General features: G+C 43.6%; 1 protein-coding gene across 1 annotated transcript in view; it reads right to left on the bottom strand.

Annotated features, from left to right (window-relative positions):
• ARID1A (AT rich interactive domain 1A (SWI-like)) overlaps positions 1-10,698 on the bottom strand; it is a 54,413-nt gene extending 43,715 nt beyond the window's left edge. The window contains exons 1-4 of the mRNA XM_011981660.1: positions 10,372-10,698; positions 8,438-8,650; positions 6,700-7,152; positions 5,525-5,641 (exon numbers count right to left, since the gene is read on the bottom strand). Of these exons, the coding sequence (XP_011837050.1) occupies positions 5,525-5,641; positions 6,700-7,152; positions 8,438-8,638 (771 nt within the window). The 5' untranslated portion in view covers positions 8,639-8,650; positions 10,372-10,698. The remainder of the gene's footprint in view (positions 1-5,524; positions 5,642-6,699; positions 7,153-8,437; positions 8,651-10,371) is intronic.
• Between the last annotated feature and the right edge of the window lie 9,008 nt (positions 10,699-19,706).

Below are 19,706 nucleotides of genomic sequence, written 5' to 3'. Positions count from 1 at the left end.
TTTTTTTTTTTTTTTTTTAGAAACAAGGTTTCACCACGTTGCCCAGGCTGGTCACAAATTCCTAAGCTCAAGGGATCCTCCCGCTTTGGTCACCCAAAATGTTGTGATTACAGGCATGAGCCACCACTTCTGGCAACCTTATTAACATAAGATGAAGTGGTAGACATTTTACAAGATAGATGACAAACCCTAACCTCACTTCTTCTATTTATTATTCTTTTTTGACATGGAGTTTCGCTCTGTCCTGCAGGCTAGAGTGCAGTGGTGCCATCTCGGCGCACTGCAACCTCCGCCTCCCGGGTTCAAGCGATTCCCCTGCCTCAGCCTCCCAAGTAGCTGGGATTACAAGCACATGCCACCACGCCTGGCTAATTTATTGTATTTTTAGTAGAGATGGGGTTTCACCATGTTAGCCAGGATGGCCTCCATCTTCTGACCTCGTGACCCGCCCACCTCGGCCTCCCAAAGTGCTGGGATTACAGGCGTGAGCCAAAGGCTCCCAGCCTAACCTCACTTCTTAAGGCCACTGTCAGGAGGCACAAATAAATTAATCCATTCTCTAAAACGAAGTTTGTGTCTCCCCATGACAGTCTGTGATACCTGCTTTGCCCTAGCAGTGGAAACAACAATCTGGTAATATAGTCAAGCTGCTCCTGTCAGATGTATAGTTCCTGAATGAGCATTATAATGAACGCTGCTCAGGTTCATCTGTTCAGTAAGTTGGAGCCTACTACATGCCAGGCACTATGACAATAAGTAAGAGAGCAAGTCAGCCCTCACTGAACTTGCAATAAATAAGTAATTTAAATTATACTTAAGTACTGAAAAGAAGTATGGGTGCTAAGAGTTTACTATAGGCTGGGTGCCGTGGCTCATACCTGTAATCCCAGCACCTTGGGAGGCCGAGGCGGGTGGATCACCTAGGTCAGAAGATCAAGACCAGCCTGGCCAACATAGTGAAACCTTGTCTCTACTAAAAATGCAAAAATTAGCCGGGTGTGTTAGCGGGCACCTGTAATTCCAGCTACTTGGGAGGCCGAGGCAGGAGAACTGCTTGAACCTGGGAGGCAGAGGTTGTGGTGAGCTGCAATTGTGCCATTGCACTCCAGCCTGGGCAACAGAGAGAGACTCCATCTCAAAAAAAAAAAAAAAGTTTACTATAGCAAAGGAACCTGAAACAGTCTAGAATAGATCTCTACCTGCAAATCAGGATTCACCTGGGACAGCCACTAACCACACCAATGCCCAAATCCCAAATCAAACAAATCAGAACTCTGTGAACCCTGGGCATTAACTAATTTTTTTTTCTTTTTTCTGAGACGGAGTTTCGCTTTTGTAGCCCAGGCCAGAGTGTAATGGCACGATCTCGGCTCACTGCAACCTCCGCCTCCCAGGTTCAGGCAATTCTCCTGCCTCAGCCTCCTGCGTAGCTGGGACTACAGGCGCCCGCCACCACGCCCAGCTAACTTTTGTACTTCTAGTAGAGACGGGGTTTCACCATGTTGGCCAGGCTCGTCTCAAACTCCTGACCTCGTGATTCGCCCGCCTCGACCTCCCAAAGTATTGGGGTCACAGGTGTGAGCCACCGCGACCAGCTACACCTTTTTTTTTTTTTTTTTTGAGCTGGAGTTCACTCTGTCGCCAAGGCTCGGAGTGCAGTGGCGCGATCTCGGCTCAGTGCAACCTCCGCCTCTCAGGTTCTGAAGCGACTCTCCTGCCTCTGCCTCCCGAATAGCTGGGACTACAGGTACCCGTGGCTAATTTTTTATATTTTTAGTAGAGATGGGATTTCACCATGTTAGCCAGGCTGGTCTCGATCTCCTGACCTCGTGATCCGCCCGCCTTGGCCTCCCAAAGTGCTGGGATTACAGGCATGAACCACCATGCCCGGCCCTTTTTTTTTTTTTTTTTAAGGTAAACTAACAATGGCCTTTAGTCAATGAAATCATCATAGAAGTTATTTAAGCTGTGTCTTGAAGCTTGATTAGGTAGTAGTTTTCTGAAGGAGCAATCTTTAAGATATAGTCTGAAAGATGAACAGGAAGAGTTGAAGGGAAAAGTATGAGGCAAAGGGAAGGGTGTGTGCAAAGGTCTGAAAGCAAAAAATGGCATGTGATGCCTTAGAGACACTGAAAGAAAGCCAAGAGCAGGCCAGGCGCGGTGGCTCAAGCCTGTAATCCCAGCACTTTGGGAGGCCGAGACAGGCGGATCACGAGGTCAGGAGATCGAGACCATCCTGGCTAACACGGTGAAACCCCGTCTCTACTAAAAAATACAAAAAACTAGCCGGGCGAGGTGGCAGGCGCCTGTAGTCCCAGCTACTCGGGAGGCTGAGGCCGGAGAATGGCGTGAACCCGGGAGGCGGAGCTTGCAGTGAGCTGAGATCCGGCCACTGCACTCCAGCCTGGGCAACAGAGCGAGACTCCGTCTCAAAAAGAAAAAAAAAGAAAGAAAGCCAAGAGCAAGGCAGAGAAAAAAGAATAAAGTAGAGGTTCTCAAAGTACCACCCCTGGTCTAGCACCAACAGAATCACAGAGGAACTTGTCAGAAATGTACATTTTCAGGCCCCACTCCAGACCTACTGAATGAGAAAGACACAGGGGACGGGAGCTGAGAGGGAACAGCAACCTGTGTTTCTGATGTCTAACATTAAAGATTCTGGATTTTAGGCTGGGCAAGGTGGCTCACACCTGTAATCCCAGCACCTTGGGAGGCTAAGGCAGGTGGATAGCCTAAGATCAGAAGTTTGAGACCAGCCTGGCCAACCTGGTGAAACCCTGTCTCTACTAAAAAGACAAAAATTAGGTGGGCGTGGAAGGGGGCACCTGTTATCTCAGCTACTCGGGAGGCTGAGGTAGGAGAATCCCTTCAACCCAGGAGGTGGAGGTTGCAGTGAATCAAGATCGTGCCATTGCACTCCAGCCTAGGCGACAGAGTGAGACTCCATATCAAATTAATTAATTAATTAATTAGCTGGGTGTGGTGGCGAGCACCTGTAAACCCAGCTACTCCGGAGACTGAGGCAGGAGAATCACTTGAACCCAGGAGGCGGAGGTTGCAGTGAGCCAAGATCGTGCCACTGCACTCCAGCCTGGACAACAGAATGAAACTCTCAAAAAAAAAAAAAAAAATCTGGATTTTATTCTAAGATTAATGAAAAAATAATTGAGAGGTTTAAATATACGGATAACATGATCAGGATAATAGCACCTAAATGGCTTGGCATCAATAGCTGAGCATAGACTCCTCAAAATTTAATTTTTGTAATATTCAAGGGTCACAATCATGCCTTTAGGGCCAGGGAGGTAACGTGAATGAGTAAGGAGGGCAATGTGAAATCTGAGGCGCTGCTCTCCAGCCAGCCTGCAATCTGCTCTGGTGCCAACAGATATCTCACAAACATTTGTTTAGTGAAGGGATGCACTGGCAAACCTAGGGATCCTTTAACAAACTGGTTAAGAAAGGAGAGGGCTCTTGTAGGGAATCCAACTTCTCATTTCTTCAGATGGGGCTGCTTCCTAGCCTGCGTAGGCAAATCTGGCATTAAACCAAAATTTCAAAGAATAACCACTTTTTGATGTCTGTCCAAGTAGCAAAGGGATAAAAAGCAATTCAAAAAACAAGATGCCAATAACCCAGCCAGCTTACCTCCCACATGGAGCTTCTACCACTGAGCAAATGACCCATTTGGACGAATCTTTAGAAAAAGTCAGAACTTGGGAATGTTCCTTGTGATAGGCTTCCCAGGAACAACCATCCCCTGGGCCTAAAAGGCTGCCAAAACCTTCACCTTCACTTCAGTGGGTCAGATAAGAAGTTCTTAAGATTCCCAATCCTTACTAGACATGTAGCATCTCTGGATACAAGGCTTCTCAGGACCAAAAAACAAAAAAAAAGAAAAAAAGCCAAATACAGATCTATCAAAAGGTCACCAGAAGCAAGCAAAAACTTTTCGGAACGAAGCAACTTACAGCACTGACAGAAATCCACCGATTTGGGTTCTTGACACAATAGCACCTCACCCAGATTTAGCCACAGACCACAGATGATGAGGGAGTGGTTACACATTCTGACTGAATCAGGTTAAAAAGCACATTCCAATGAAGTTCAGGATGCAGAAAAGGATTGCAACAGACACTAATGAGAAGGGAACAAAGAGTGATCGCTTTATTAAGGCACTTCCTTCCCCCAATTCCTCAGTTGAGAAAGTCAACAGTCTCAGACATCCTATCTGCATTCTGGCCTCAGAAGCCTGAACACCAGGTACTAAGGGATTCTGCAGACCTTGCCCTACTGAGGTGTCTCAGAGACCTTCAGGGGAATCCATGGGAGGCGCTTCATGATGAAGAGAGTTCCCGCCTTCTGCCTATTTCTTAGAGATCCTGAAACCATTTCTCTCAGGTCAGAATAAATGAAGACACAGGCTTTAAATCCAAGTAGAGTCAAAATTCCAACAGATTCTTATCTGGATATGTGGCTGAATTTTCATTTCCTGTCTGAAGCAGGATTTGTCATGGTGGGTTTGCTACCCACCATCTTACCAGATGACTAGATTTCAGAGTAGCCTATTTTATCTCTGTGCCCAGCAGATTAACTTTCAGAGGCTGAGTAACTTGCCCACAGAGCTAAGACTAACGGTAAAGGTTCCCACAACCACCTAGTTGGTGTTAACTGCCTTTCAGGTATAAAGTACAGTCCCAATGCCCTCTGAGGCGATGATTACAAAGGCTGACATTTATGGAGTGCCTACAATGTGCAGTGCTCGTGTGTGCTCTCTAGTAACCTATTTAATGTTCACCACCACCCCCATGAAACAGAGTTGGTGGCAGAATCTAGAGCCAGGAACTCTGTTGAGAAACAGTTTCAGACGTCCTATGTGCATTCTGGCCTCAGAAGCCTGAACAGCCAGGAACTCTGGCTCTAGAGCCCAAGCTCTTAATCACTAGACTATACTGCCTTTCTCAGGATATGGTCAGTCCATTCCATAAATAAGTACCTGATTCCATAATTAAGCATCTGGGCATCAAGTACTCTACCAAAAAAAAAAAAAAAAAAAAAAAAGAGTAGTCACACAAAATCACCACCAGAAAAACTGCTTTTGCTCCAGCAATGCTCAATGTGACAACGCATGCTGAATTGCCCCAGGATCCTACCTCGTAGCTAAACATTAAGCCAAAAGCCTAAAAATTAAGCCCTTAAGAGTAAAGTCAAGAAACTGATACTTTTCTCAACTTTGATGGAGAGCAGACAGTGCTTCTGATATCTCCATCTTCTCTGCCCCTCATGTGGGTCCATGTCTAAAAGCACAATATTTAAAAAAAACAAAAACAAACTAAACAGATCATAAACCTATTCCCTGGGCAGGGAGACAGAATAGACATCTACAAGTCAACCCTTAAGTTCCTTGAATTCAAGAAATAACTTATTCATTTAGATCAAAATTACCAAAACTTCCAACCAGAAACTAGTTTGCTTTGGTTTCCTCTCTGCCCCATTACCTTTCAGAAGGTGCAGAAATACTCACAGGCAAGCTGGAGGGTCTTGACTGAAGGCTCAGGTTCATATCTTCTTGCCCTCCCTTACTGGAGGTCATTGAGGGGGCTGAGGATGCCTGAGACCCAAATGAATCTTGAGATAGCTCCTACAACAAGAAAAACAAAAGCTGTGATGGCCTGGTATTGATAAACCAGGCAAGCTTACTTCATGGTGAAAGGGTTATAGGACTGTCTCTCATGAGTGTGAGAGAAAGCCCAGTTGCGAACAGTATTATCTGAAGGCCAGAAAAATCCAAGCCGTGACTTGCAAGAATGTCAACAGTGGACTCTTTCTGGCAGAACTGTCACCCATTCATTGCTACCTACAGAGGGCTATTTCTTGGGGTTAAATGCGAATGTATGGCCAACTTCAAGTTAAATCTATCAAGGAATGAGACCAATGAAACCACAAAAATCATGCTAGATCCTCTGCATTAAAATGAGTACTGCTTCCTTCAAAGACATCACCTTGGGATGAGATATTTATTCCAACAGTGCCACCAATACATAAACTTTTTAGGGGACCTGTCATCACTCAGTCATCTCTCTTCTTTGGGCTCTACAAAGAATAAAGCCCCAAATGCTATTTTAGGCTCTATTACCTGTATCTTGTTCACCAGACATAACTCCAAATGAATTTTTGCTATTTCCCCAAACAAAATCCACCCACAAAAAATAACATTTACCACCACTGAGAGTATTCTAAAGAATGTGGTATCAGCTCTGGTGGCAATTCCAAATGAAGGGATCCAAGTATTTTGAGTGATAGCAGAATGGAATGGCAGTTGGAGTGAATGTACAGTACCACCTCTCAAAGTGACTGTTTTGAAAAAAGACCAACTCACTTGGATGCTCAAGTTCTGATGTTGATTTACAAAAAAAAAAAAAAAAAATTCAGTCCCATTATCTTTAATTTTTTATCCATCTATACAACTTTCCATTGCCCTATTTCTTCATCATTAAGGAGAGCTATAGATCTTTATGTAGTTAAGTAGGTTATGCCTTTATTAGTTCAATCAATCCAGTTATCATGTTTACCCAGAGTTGAATTGGTCTTTAAGTGCACATTAGAGAACCATTCTGTACAGTAAAGTTCTCATGACACTAACCCCCAAGCTGTCTGTTGTCACACACAGGGAAGGGCAGGAGGTCAAGGATATCTTACCTGCGGTGGAGGGAAGCGCTGTTGGGAATAGGCAGTTTGCTGGGACTGCTGAGACTGGGGCTGAGGATACGCAGCCTGCTGGGAGAGCGTCGAGGGTGCTGGCTGCTGAGGTTGCTGCTGCTGGTAGGGAGACTGAGCCTGTGGCTGTGAGTAGGAGGGCTGGCTCTGAGGGTGCTGCTGTGTCGTGGACTGCTGGGAGGGGTATGGAGTCGGGGACTGCTGATGTGGAGGTTGGGATGGCTGTTGGGAGTATGGAGTCTGAGAGGACTGGAGCTGTGGTGGCTGAGACTGTGGCTGCTGCTGATACGAAGGTTGGGCATGAGGGGTCTGGGATGGTGGTTGCTGGGAGTAGGGTGGCTGCTGCTGCTGAGGGTGAGGACTTTGCTGGTTGTAATATGGAGTCTGGCCCTGTTGACCATACCCGCTGGGGCCTTGTTGTCCATAAGGAGGAATCTGTAGGAAACGAAAATATACTTTTAGCACTGACTCTCCTGAATGAGGAAAGATGAAGTGTTTTGTCAGAAGCTATGCACTGAGGATGAGTATAGAAAGCAAGCATGCAAGGCCTCATACTTAGGAGGCCCGGGGTTTTTCTCTCATCCCTGCCTAAACTGAGCCAGGAAGGACGGCCAAGCTGGGTTTTTAGGTGGTTTGTTTACAAGTGGACATTTATCCACTGAAAATTTACACTATTTACTATTGAGGCAACTAACACGAGTTGAAGAGCAGCTGTTTCTACCAATGAGCCTACTCTTTTTATCACGGCCTAGCCTGTTTTTATAAGTGTTAGGAATCTGTACCCTAACCACAATGAATAGTCAATAGCAGCCTGGCTCAGCCAACTGAAAACCTAGGGTTTAGTAATTCAGACAGTGTGCAAATCACTAAGCTACTTTGGTTCTTTCATTTAGTTTTCATTCAAAAAAAATGTTTGAGAGCCTACTCGATTACTTGTACCAGGCACTATTTTAGTCACTGGGTATGTATTTAGTAAGCAGGCAAAAGAATAAAATAAAATAAGTAAATAAATAAATTACCTCATCTTTCCTCTATTAAAAAAAAGAGACAATTTTCTATATTAAAGGCATACGTTGCTTTAAAGTGTTAGAAGTAAAATTTGTTTTATATTCTCTCCCTATTTTCAGTATCAGTATCAAATATAAGTGATAGAAAACTTTGTCAACACAAAAATGACAATAAAGAGATAATGATGTGAATGGTTCGACAAAAGGAGATGGATAAGGGGAAATCTTAACATTTGTAACAATGCTGTTAACATCTTTTCTGTTCAATCTTCCCCTTTTCTTCTACTCCCAGTAACATTCATTTTGAACCAGATGGCAGATATGGTAAAGGCATTCAGAAGCATAAAGGGCCTTTTCTGTCCCCAGGGCACATGATATGAATGGTTTTCTTAGTAGTAGCAGTGCCTAGGTGTTCAGCCACTGCCTTTCATCCCACCTCATTCAGAGATCACCACTCACTAGGTATAAGCTGGCCTGTCAGGTCAAGAGAAAAAGAGGTATGTACCTGTGACCAGAGAGTAGTTTTCCTTGGAACACACATGGGACGGTGCCTATAGCTTTGGCTTTGCTAGTAGCACTCTGTAATTAACTGAGCCAACAGGTCTACAGTCTTGTCAAGAGGCTTGGAAGCCAAGGATACATTCTGATTCTATAGCTCACAGATCAGATTTTGGACAGCAACAAGGGTCAAGGTAATCAGAATCACCATCTACCTGCTGTGTATAAGAGAGGCCGCCCATGGCACTCTGCGCCCGGCCCTGCATGGTCATCGGGTACCGCTGCGGGGTCTGGGACCCATATGGCTGCCCTGGGTACCCATGTCCTTGCTGTGGTCCTGACGGAGGTCCCTGTTGCTGCGAGTATGGGTTAGTCCCGCCATATGGCTGAGGTCTCATCTTGCCCATCTGATCCATTGGACTGGATGGCTACAAAATAAAAAGCATTTCATTAACCTGAGCTTTGATGGTCTCTGGCCACTGAATATACAACCCAAGTATACAGGTTTTTTCAGTCTGTATGCTACAAAGAAATCCAGTTACCTTGAAAGAGCAATGAGACTAACCTAGTAACCTTTAAGTCAACTGCCCTGCCTCAGAACCCTAATTTTGTCATTTGAAAAATGAAAATACCACCTATTTGTGAAAACATCTTATAAGCTAAAAACTACTTTGTAACTGTGGTACTGCTTGAGATCCAAGGGACAGGCCAGGTGTAAACAACAAAGGCCCTTCAGTTGGTAGAGGACGGTGCTGCTATGCACTGCCATCACCTTGTTAAACACCAAAATTGATGCTTCAATACTATGATGGGGAATTCATATACACAAACATCTAGATGTTTCTATTTTTCCAATAGTGAAAACTCCCCTTAAACACCTATAGCCTATCTGTACTACGGCACAGTTAAATTTATGCTTTCTTCCAAATAAGCAAAGAAGCTAAGTGACAGTTGAGGGAACGGTAACTCTGAATTAAGAGCCTTGTGCATCTCAACTGAAAAGCTCATTTCCTTTAATATTCAAGAGTTTGAAGATGTAAGGAGGACAGAACTTTTGTTTCTCTGAGAGACAAGAAGATTCAATGGTAGACTATCATGGATGTTGCTTTCTTTCCAGCTCTTTGTGGAGCAACAGGTTCAATCAGCTCATTCACTTTTTGATATGCCTTTATCCTACTGGCGCTCCAGAGCACACCTTCGACGGCCAGAAATATCTACCTATATCTATTGGTGGTGTGGGGGCAGGGGGAAGTTTCTCTAAGCATCTTTTAGATACACACAAGATGCAGAGTAGGCGTGAGTCTGATATAAAACTTAAAAACTGGCTCTTACATTGGGGGTAAAGTAGATACTGATAATCTAGGCCTATCGTTAACTGTCAAATGAAGGAGTTCAGTGGTTCATTGATTTTAGCATGCATCAGAATCACTTGAAAGGCTTGTTAAAACAGACCACTAGAACCCACCTCCAAGGACTGGTCTAGGTTATCCCTAGGGTTCCTTCCAGTTCTGTTATTCAAAATTAATAAGCTATTCTATAATTTAAGATATTAAGACCTTAAACAACAACAAAACCTCCAAAATAAAGGAAGGGGACATCCAAACAATTGGTTCTCTGTATTTATTTTTTAATAATGCTATTAAGTGTTTTATAGTAGAAGAAGTGAGCTTTCATGAAAGAAAACAGATAAGACAATAAGCCACAGAGGCTGTTCTTAATATGAAAAGGAAAAAAGAGAAGCAGAGTTATTTCTTAGGCTATATCTGAACTCTCAACTAACCTGGTGAGTGATGATGGGAATACTCCTCTCCCATGTTTCTGAACTGTATAAAATCATACTAAAACTGTGTCCCAAATCACTACTACATGTCAACATTATTAAAGTACTGTTTCCAACAACCCTACATGTCAATATTATTAAAGTACTGTTTCCCACAATCCTAACTAAACAATTTTTGCCCGTCTTTCATCCATATTAGAAGCTCCAATAACGTTCCCAATCATAATTTCAGAGCTACATAGATTTTAGAGTTACTTAGGAAGTTCAAATTTAACAACAATTAAGAAATAGCATATGGTCCTCCCCAATACACCTGGCAATGGAGCCAAAACATCACCATTCTCTCCTGTAAAGAGCTTGGGGGCTTACATGGCCATATCATGCCACAATATCACACTGAGGTCCTCATCTCATCCCAGACTGCAGCTGCTGTCCATGCGGCCTCCAACTGCAGAGACTATTTTGTTGAACAAAGAGATCAGCCTGCTCTGGGTATCTCTGTCAGTCTAGGTCTCCCCACAACATGAGGGGCAGTCATTACCATGGTTACTATAGAGCTTCTAGAGCAGTAGCTATTAACCAGGGATGCAGATTAGAATTTTCTGTGAAGCTTCATAAATGGCTAGGCCTCTCTCTAGAGATTCCAATTTACTGGGTCTGGAAGGGCTTGTGCTCTTCTCCAACCTCCTTAAAGATCTTTGAATGAGTCTGGTATATACTATTAGCTAAGAACCAGTGATCTAGAGAAGCACTGGCCAATAACATTTACTGTGATGGATAACTATTAAACACTTAAATTATCAAATATTACTCAGGAACTAAATTTTTATTTTTATTTACATTTAATTAATTTAAATTCACAAAACTACATGTGGCTAGTGGCTTATTATGTTAGAGCAGTTCTAGGACAATGCTATTCCCAAATCATTTCCGCTACTCCCTGGTCAATAATAGTTTCAAACTTCCTAACTACTAAATCCTGCACAGTATTATTACATACAGCATAGTGTAGTAATTTGATAGACTTGGGTTCAAATCCTATCTCTCTCACCATCCTACCTTGAACACATCAGTTCTTTAAATGCACATAACATACTTCACACAGTACCTGGTATTTAAACGTCCAATAAATGGTAGCGATTATCAGTAATGATAAAACAGTACTTCTACCTGGCTCTAAAGCCCTCTACAATGTGACCCGGTTTTCCACATTTTTTCAGTCTCACTCCAAGATTCCCCACATACTATCCACACCCAGCTCTATGCAATGGCATCCTGCCCTGCCCTCCTGTCCACAGTGGCTTCTAGTAACAGAAACTTGACCTTTCAAAATGAAGCCACTTCCCGTATCTTCAGCACACTTTGATCTCTCACATTTCTAAATGCCTTATTGTAAATCCAGTTAGCATCCTAAGATTTAACACTTAGTTGCAGCTACCTATTCCAACTAACTGATTGCATTTCTCAAGACTAGCTTCTGGGAAGCCAGAGATCAGGTGTTTTATCTTCAAAGCTCTCCCAAATACCAAAGTACAGAGCTTGGGCTCAGTGACTGTTCAATGTGCAATGCTGTCCTATTCCAAAAAGGGGTAGGAGACACTATGGGGACAAAGCCCAAATCAAACTATCTAGCCATAAAGCCAGGGTCATACCCTAAATCTAACTCTAACACAGGTTATGACTTTGAAGGTAGAAAAAGAGTTGGACTGAAGTGAAAGAGGAGAGAGAAGGAAAACAATACTCAAGGGAGAACAGGCACACTTTAAGAATAACCTGGTTGGGCGCAGTGTCTCACATCTGTAATCCTAGCACTTTGGGAGGCCAAGGCAGGTGGATCACTTGAGGCCAGGAGTTGGGAGACAAACCTGGCTAACACAGTGAAACCTTACCTCTACTAAAAATACAAAAATTAGCTGGGTGTGGCGGCGCATGCCTGTAGTCTCAGCTACTTGGGAGGCTGAGGTATGAGAATCACTTGAACCTGGGAGGCGGAGAACTTAAGCGAGCTGAGATCGCACCACTGCACTCCAGCCTGGGCAGCAGAGCAAGACTGTCTCAAAAACAAACAAACAAACAAAAAACCTCCAAGGCCAGGCATGGTGACTCAGGCCTGTATTCGCAGCACTGAGGTGGGTGAATCACTTGAGGTCAGGAGTTCCAGACCAGCCTGGCCAACATGGTGAAACCCTGTCTCTACTAAAATATAAAAATTAGCCGGGCGTGGTGGCACGCGCCTGTTAATCTCAGCTACTCAGTAGGCTGAGGCAGCTGAACCACCTAAACCTAGGAGGCAGAAGCTGCAGCGAGCGGAGATCATGCCACTGCACTCCAGCCTGGGCAACAGAGCGGGACTCTGTCTCAAAAAAAAAAAAAAAAGTTGATACCAGGGAGAATTTCAGAACTGCAGGGGCATCCTCATATGCACTGCTTAAAAACAAAAGGCTAAGGACAAGTCACATTTTCCTCTCTCACATGGGGGCCTGCACTCCCAAATGAGTACAGCTATTTACATGAGGGCTATAAAGGGTTCAAGGAATGTCCCACCTCAACTTTAGGAAATCTTTGTAGACCAAAAAATAAATGTACATCAAAGAAATTTTTATTCTAAAAATAAAATCAATATGCTTCCTTTTTCTGGTCATCAGATTTCTGACTCCCTCCCATCACAAAAGGCTTATGATCAACAGAATATGCAGCTTATTTGGCAAACTAAATACATATTCAGTTCAAATAATCAGGTTATTCTGGTCTTATGTAAAAGTTAGACATCTGCTTGAATCAGAAGGGGAGGTCGGCAGAGACCTAACTCACACTTATGACATTTAAAACCATCGTGAAAGATTTGTGATTTGCAGTTATAGATGAAATGCCATCTCCCAATCTCTAGTAACAGAGAAGGGGCCTTAAATCTTCACTGATCAGTTTTATTGGAAAGTAGCAATTTCACACCAGAAAAATCCCTAGATGCAAGATACAAAAGCCAGTATCAGCAGTCTGCAGGCACAAGGCAGGGGATGGAAACACCAAACCCTAGCTGCAAAAAGCCAGAGATTCCACTCTGGGAAAGACAGAGGAAATCCTTTCAATGGGAAACCACAGGAGTAGATTACTGTGATTACACTTCAAAAGCAAAGGCTCTGCCACAGAAACACATAATTGAGAGGAAAATGCTGCCCCTTGATCAGCAAAGTCAGGCCCCCTGCTATATACTCTCCTGAATTCATAAAAAATAACAATAAAAAAGGAGGAAAGAGCCATAAGAAAACTCCTCATCTCCATCCACCACTTATCTCCTTCCAGATCACTGGCCATGTTATAAACTGCCTGCCAAATGAAATGTATCAAAAGATGCAGTTTAGGGGCATCAAAGGCAAGGACGCCTAGCAGCTTGTCCTTCTGAATATATTCAGAACAAACAGCTAGCAGACAGACCCCTTACATAGGGAGTTCCCCTGCTCCAAGCCAACAGAATTACAAGACCCTCCAGACTAATGGGCTACTGGAACCTCTTGCATCAAGGAAAACCAAAATGACCCTCCAAAACTGCTGAAATTAACAGATTAGACTTTTAAGGTGGACCTAGGCTAAATGTCTTATAACCCAAAGTAACCACTTTGTGAAACTCACAGATTAAAATATGCTTCAAATTCTCCATCTGACCATGACCGAGGAGACAGCAGAGAAGACACAGCCAAGAACTCAAAACTTCTAAGCAGAGATATACCATTTACAAAAATGTACCACACCACGTGGCAATGGCACCAGGAAAGAGAAACTTCATAATTTTATTTAAATAAAAGTACAACTGAGGAAAGCTCCAGTTCCAATCCAAGGATATAGAAAGAAGTGACCAGGCAGCAACCCTAAGGAGCTAAATTTAGTACTCAACAGTGCCAAGGGCTAGCAAAAATAAGAACAGAGAGGGTTGGGCCAGGGGCTGCCAAAAAGGTGTCCATCAGAGAGAAGTCTTGACCACCACTCATTTTGTCATCCTAAATGCTAACTAGTTGGGGCCAGTGTAAACCTAGAGCTATAACCTTGACTTTTGGATATTTAAATATTATTACTCCTTGTGCTTTCAATTTATTCCTGGCTAGATTTGTTATATGACTTTTAATAATAACAATAAAAAAATGCATCCCTGGCTCTTTAACCAAAAGAACCCCCCTAATTGATTCCCACAGTAATTAACCTGCATTTTACCTCAGAGAGCGGTAGTTAAGGAAGTCGGCTCTGCTATTTATAACTCATCTCAAATTGAGGGCAGACTGCCTAAAATCTAACACATCCCAGCTGTACTCCTGTTTGAACTGGGGCCAAGGGAATTTTTTAAAGCAATCTTGGCACCGAATGAATGACACCAACAGTATGAGAGCGCGAGTGGTTGTGTTGTGGTGACGTAGCATTGGAGGTGGAATGGAGAGGGGGGCCAGTGTACTGTGATCCCTCTGGTGCATGCCTGCTGCTTGCTGAGTCCCAGTACAGTAAGCTGGGAACCGCCCACTGAGAGCCAAACACAGGAAAAGGCTTTTCCTGTGGAACGCCTTGAAGTGAGAAACACATGGCTAATCTGCATAAACTCGAAGCCACACCGCCCCTGCCAGGAAGGTTAGTGCTCGTAATCTCTGGCCATGAAGCTGGCTGCCTGGGAGGACTTGGACTGGCGCCTGATAACCCAGAAAGAGCCGAGAGAACAGATGGGTAAGGACCCCAGCAGAAAACAGCCCCAGGTCACATGACTCGCCACATGGCCCCGCCAGCACAAACTATTGTCTGGCTTCAGAGCTCCCTATACAAAGGCACCCCGTCCTCCGCTTCCTGTGATTCCGGGGACAGGCGGCAGCTGTTGATCCAGTTCCAGCATGGGACCCTCCCCTGTGATAGGGCATTCCAGGCAGGGACAAGTGTAAAAATTAAGACCTCTCCCAACCAACAGCTTTCAGCTTCCTGCCAGCTGCACGTGGCTCACTTAGATCTCAGGAGCAATATCTCAGGACAGACTAGGCTTCCACAAAAAAAAAAATAATAATAATAACACCCTATGTACCCTGGCACATAAAATGACCAGCATAAATCATTCTCATTGTCCCTTCTCTCCCCAGCCACAGACATCTATATCTAATGCCCCTTATCCTGTCTTTTCTCTATCACCTAGTACTTCAGGCCTTCTTTGAAGACTAGTCAAGAACTCCGAGCCCCCAACTGAGGAGAAATTGTCCAGAAACCTGTTTGTCTTAGTTTTACCCCTAAGACCCTGCCTCCTAAAATAAGGAGACTACCTTCACCTTGTTTTAAATAGTGGGGAAACATGACTGTTTATACGACCTAGGACAATAAGAGATTTCTAACCTCCTATATGGCCTCAACAGAGACAACACTAAAAATTTCCTGAAGCCAAGCTGATGATAGGAAAAGAAAAAAAATCTCATCAGATTATACCCACACCTGATGCAGGGAATCAAACCCACTCAGTCTAGGATTCTCTTCATTCATAACCTAGGAACCATACCTCAGTTTTCTACTTCACAATTCATTCTAGTTCATTCAAGTTCTAAACAAACTGACCATCTGCCTTTGGTGAGAGAGGAATCATCAACAACTAATTTGAACTACCACTCCCCAAAAAAGTTTTGTTTTTTAAAAATTCTTTCAAGCTTCCATAAATTTCCAAGTGGAATAAAAATTGGCCAAGCACAGTGACTCACGCATGTAATCCCAACACTCTGGGTGGCCTAGGGTGCAGATCACCTGAGGTCAGGAGTTTGAGACCAGGCTGGCCAACATGGCGAAACCCCGTCTCTACTAAAACTACAAAAAGTAGCCCAGCATGGTGGCACGTGCCTATAATCCCAGCTACTCAGGAGGCTGAGGCAGGAGAATCGCTTGAACCTGGGAGGCAGAGGCTGTAGTTAGCCGAGATCCCACCACTGCACTCCAGCCTGGGCAACAGAGCAAGGCTCTATTTTGAAAACAAAAACAAACAAACAAAAAAAACCACCACAAAAATCAGTGAAAATTTCTATCTACTTCATTCTGCTTACAGAAACCATTCTAGAAGATCAGACACATTCCCCTTTGCAGACTTAGCCCATTCCAATGATATCCCCTTAAGCACCAGCCTGATCAAATCTCCAGGAAGGGGCTTGCGACCAGATGTCAAACCAAGAACATCTAGAACGTGATGTAAAGCAAAACAAAGGCCTCATTATCTTCTGGGCTTAGCGATATATAGGCTACCATCTCTATCCTTCCAGACCAGAAGAGAAAACTTACTAAGGTTAGAAAAAGGAGATCAAAAGGGAGTCATTGAATCATATAGCAAAACTCCATCAGATTATAAGAACCAACCATAACCACCTCACAGCTATCTACCAAAAAGAGGCATGCCAGAAAAACCACAACCAGGTGACTGATACTTCTTCACTTCTTTGGTGCCAGAAAGAGCCCTTAAAATAAAGCCGCTAGAGCATCAAACTAATGAATTCCAACAAATGGTAAGTACTTCTCTCTTCATCCAGAGCACTTTCATTAGCCACCTTTTCCAGAACAGGTAGCTATCATCATTTCCAGAGAAAATGCTCTTCCTAAAATGAAGATCACTTTTTTCTAAGTCCAAACTTAACTAACCAATTTCTCCCTATTTCAAACAAATTACAAAAGCCACTAAAGAAACCAAGTAACTTCTCTGGAAAAAAAATCCTTTCAGGTACTGCTTAAAACCCAGGGTTAGGCCAGGCACGGTGGCTCACACCTGTAATCTTTGGGAGGCTGAGGACAGAGGATCATGAGGTCAAGAGTTTGAGACCAGCCTGGCCAATATGGTGAAACCTAGTCTCTACTAAAAATACAAGTATTAGCTGGACATGGTGGCACGCGCCTTATAGTCCCAGCTACTCAGGAGGCTGAGGCAGGAGAATCGCTTGAACCTGGGAGGCGGAGGTCTCAGTAAGCCAAGATCGCGCCACTGCACTCCAGCCTGCGTGACAGAGCAAGACTCCGTCTCAAAAAACAAAAACAAAAACAAACCAGGGTTATAAAAACAACAGTCAGGCCCCAAGAAAACTATCAAACAAGAACAAAAATGTCATCTCATAAAATTAAACGTCCCCTTCTTTACAACTTTTTATCTCAGAAGGCAGCAGTACAACCAGGTGCAAAAAGCAGATAAACTGAGAGGCAGTAAGCACATCTGGGGTCCAATGCCAGTTCTCAAACCAACTTCCTGAGGGAGTGGTCAAGATGATCAACCAGGTTGAACCTCAACCTCCTCAGCTCCTCAATCCAATTCTACCCTCCAGATTCTTAATTAGCAGGTCTGGGACGGGGGCCAGGCCAGGAATCTTTTTTTTTTTTTTTTTGAGACAAGGTGTCTCAATCTATCAACCCAGCTGGAGTGCAGTGATGCAATCATGGCCCACTGCAGGCTCAACCTCCTATCCTTGGGTTCAGATGATCCTCCCATCTCAGCCTCCTGAGCAACTGGGACTATAAGCACATGCCATCATAGCCAGTTTTTGTAGAGATGGGGTTTCACCATGTTCACAGGCTGTTCTTGAACTCCTAAGCTCAAGTGATCCGCCAGCTTCAGCCTCCCAAAGTGCTGGGATTACAGGCATGAGCCACTGCGCCCGGCCAGGAATCTGTATTTTTAATCTTAAGAGATTCTCATATCCAGTCTGGGAGCATTTTGGCTACAGGGCCAAAGGTTAACTGACAATCAAATAAATTAAGATTGTATTTTTTTTTTTTGAGACAGAGTCTTGTTTGCTCTGTCACCCATGCTGGAATGCAGTGATGCCATCACTGCAACCTCCACCTCCCGGGTTCAAGTGATTCTCCTGCCACAGTCACCCTAGTAGCTGGGATTATAGGCCTGTGCCACCACGTCCGGCTAATTTTTGTATTTTTGGTGAAGACGGGATTTTACCATGTTGGCCAAGCTGGAAGGTTGTACTTTTTTTTTTTTTTTTTTAGACAGAGTCTCATTGTCACCAGGCTGGAGTGCAGTGCGCGACCTCAGCTCACTGCAACTTCTGCCTCCCAGGTTCAAGCAATTCTCCTACCTCAACCTCCTGAGTAGCTGGGATTACAGGTGCGTGCCACCATGCCCAGCTAATATTTGTATTTTTAGTAGAGACGGGTTTTCACTATGTTCGTCAGGCTGGTCTCAAACACCTGACCTCGTGATCCACCTGCCTCAGCCTCCCAAAGTGCTGGGATTACAGGTGTGAGCCACCACTCCCAGCCCAGTTGTACCTTTTTAAAAAGAAAAAAAAAAGTATAGAGCTTCACACTACTTTGAGCAAGTCACTTCATTCCTTGGCACCAGAACTATCTGTAAACAGGGATTAAAGACTTTAACAAAAATGAGACAGTTCAAATGATAAGTATGTGAAATGCTTGTTATAGTGCCAATCCATCTCCAGCAGAGTATCTCTAGAATTCAGATGTACATTCATTTTCCTTAGCCAAACAATGGTCTGAAGAGGGCAGTGCCTGGCCAGCAGAGAAAAGCCAGAAATGCACCTCAGATTCCCAAATGAGCAGCACTTTCAGTTAAAATCAAGCTTTCCCAAATTTCTATACTCAGTCTCAGATTGTCTGGTTCACCTGGGCAAGTATCACTAACATACTAATGCTTTACTTATTTATCTTGTTTGCTATCTGTATCCTTGACTAGAATATAAATTTCAGGTAGGCAGAGAGAAAGATATGTGTACAAAACAAACATGCTCCCCTATGCTCAAAAGTAGGAAAGGAAAGGGGAATGTAGAAGAAAAAGTGAAACTCTAGTGGCTGGCAATTCCTGTCCGCTTTAATGCTGAACCGAAATGCTCTGGATCTACAGGAGTCCCCCCTTATCCTTGATTTTGCTTTCCAAGCTTTCAGTTACCCACAGTCAACCACAATCTGAAAACATTACATACAATAAGATATTTTGAAAGAGAGAGACCACAATCACATAATTGTTGTATTTTATCATTAGTTATTGTTAATCTCTTACTGCGCTTAATACATTAAACTTTATCATAGGTACGCATGTACAGGAAAAAACAAAAGTACAATCAAACCTTTGTATCCATGGGTTCTGCATCCACGGATTCAGCCAGCCTCAGATCAAAAATGTAATTAGGCCTATGATGGTTGTGCCTGTACTGAAAGTGTACACTTTTTTTCTTGTCATTATTCCCTAAACAATATAGCATAACAACTACTTACATAATATCTACATTGTATGAGGTATTATAAGTAATCTAGAAATGATTTAACATATACAGGAGAATGTACATATTAATAGTTTATATGCAAATATCATGCGATTTTATACATTCCCCAGATTTCAGTATCCTCAGGGAGTCCTGGAACCAACCCCCTACGGATACTGAGGGGCATCTGCACATTCAGGGTCTGGTACTTTTAGGCATCCACTGGGGGTCTTGGAAGATATCCCCACACAGATAAAGGAGGACTACTGTACATGGCCAGTTCTATGCAGTGGCTTAAGAGCTCTGCCCCTACAGTGCCTTCAACTTTTGTCTCTCAGTTTCCTTATCAACAGAACAGATAGTAGTACCACCACACTTCAGGGTCAAATAAAGTAATAAAGAACAACAACAAAAAAAAAGGTCAAGTGCGGTGGCTCATGCCTGTAATCCCAACACTTTGGGAGGCAGAGGCGGGCGGATCACCTGAGGTCAGGAGTT

Source organism: Mandrillus leucophaeus, unplaced genomic scaffold (assembly GCF_000951045.1).
Source record: "Mandrillus leucophaeus isolate KB7577 unplaced genomic scaffold, Mleu.le_1.0 Scaffold23, whole genome shotgun sequence".
In the NCBI taxonomy this organism is placed as follows: domain Eukaryota; kingdom Metazoa; phylum Chordata; class Mammalia; order Primates; family Cercopithecidae; genus Mandrillus; species Mandrillus leucophaeus.
Note: the sequence above shows the minus strand (reverse complement) of the source record. Positions and strands in the feature narration are given on the sequence as shown.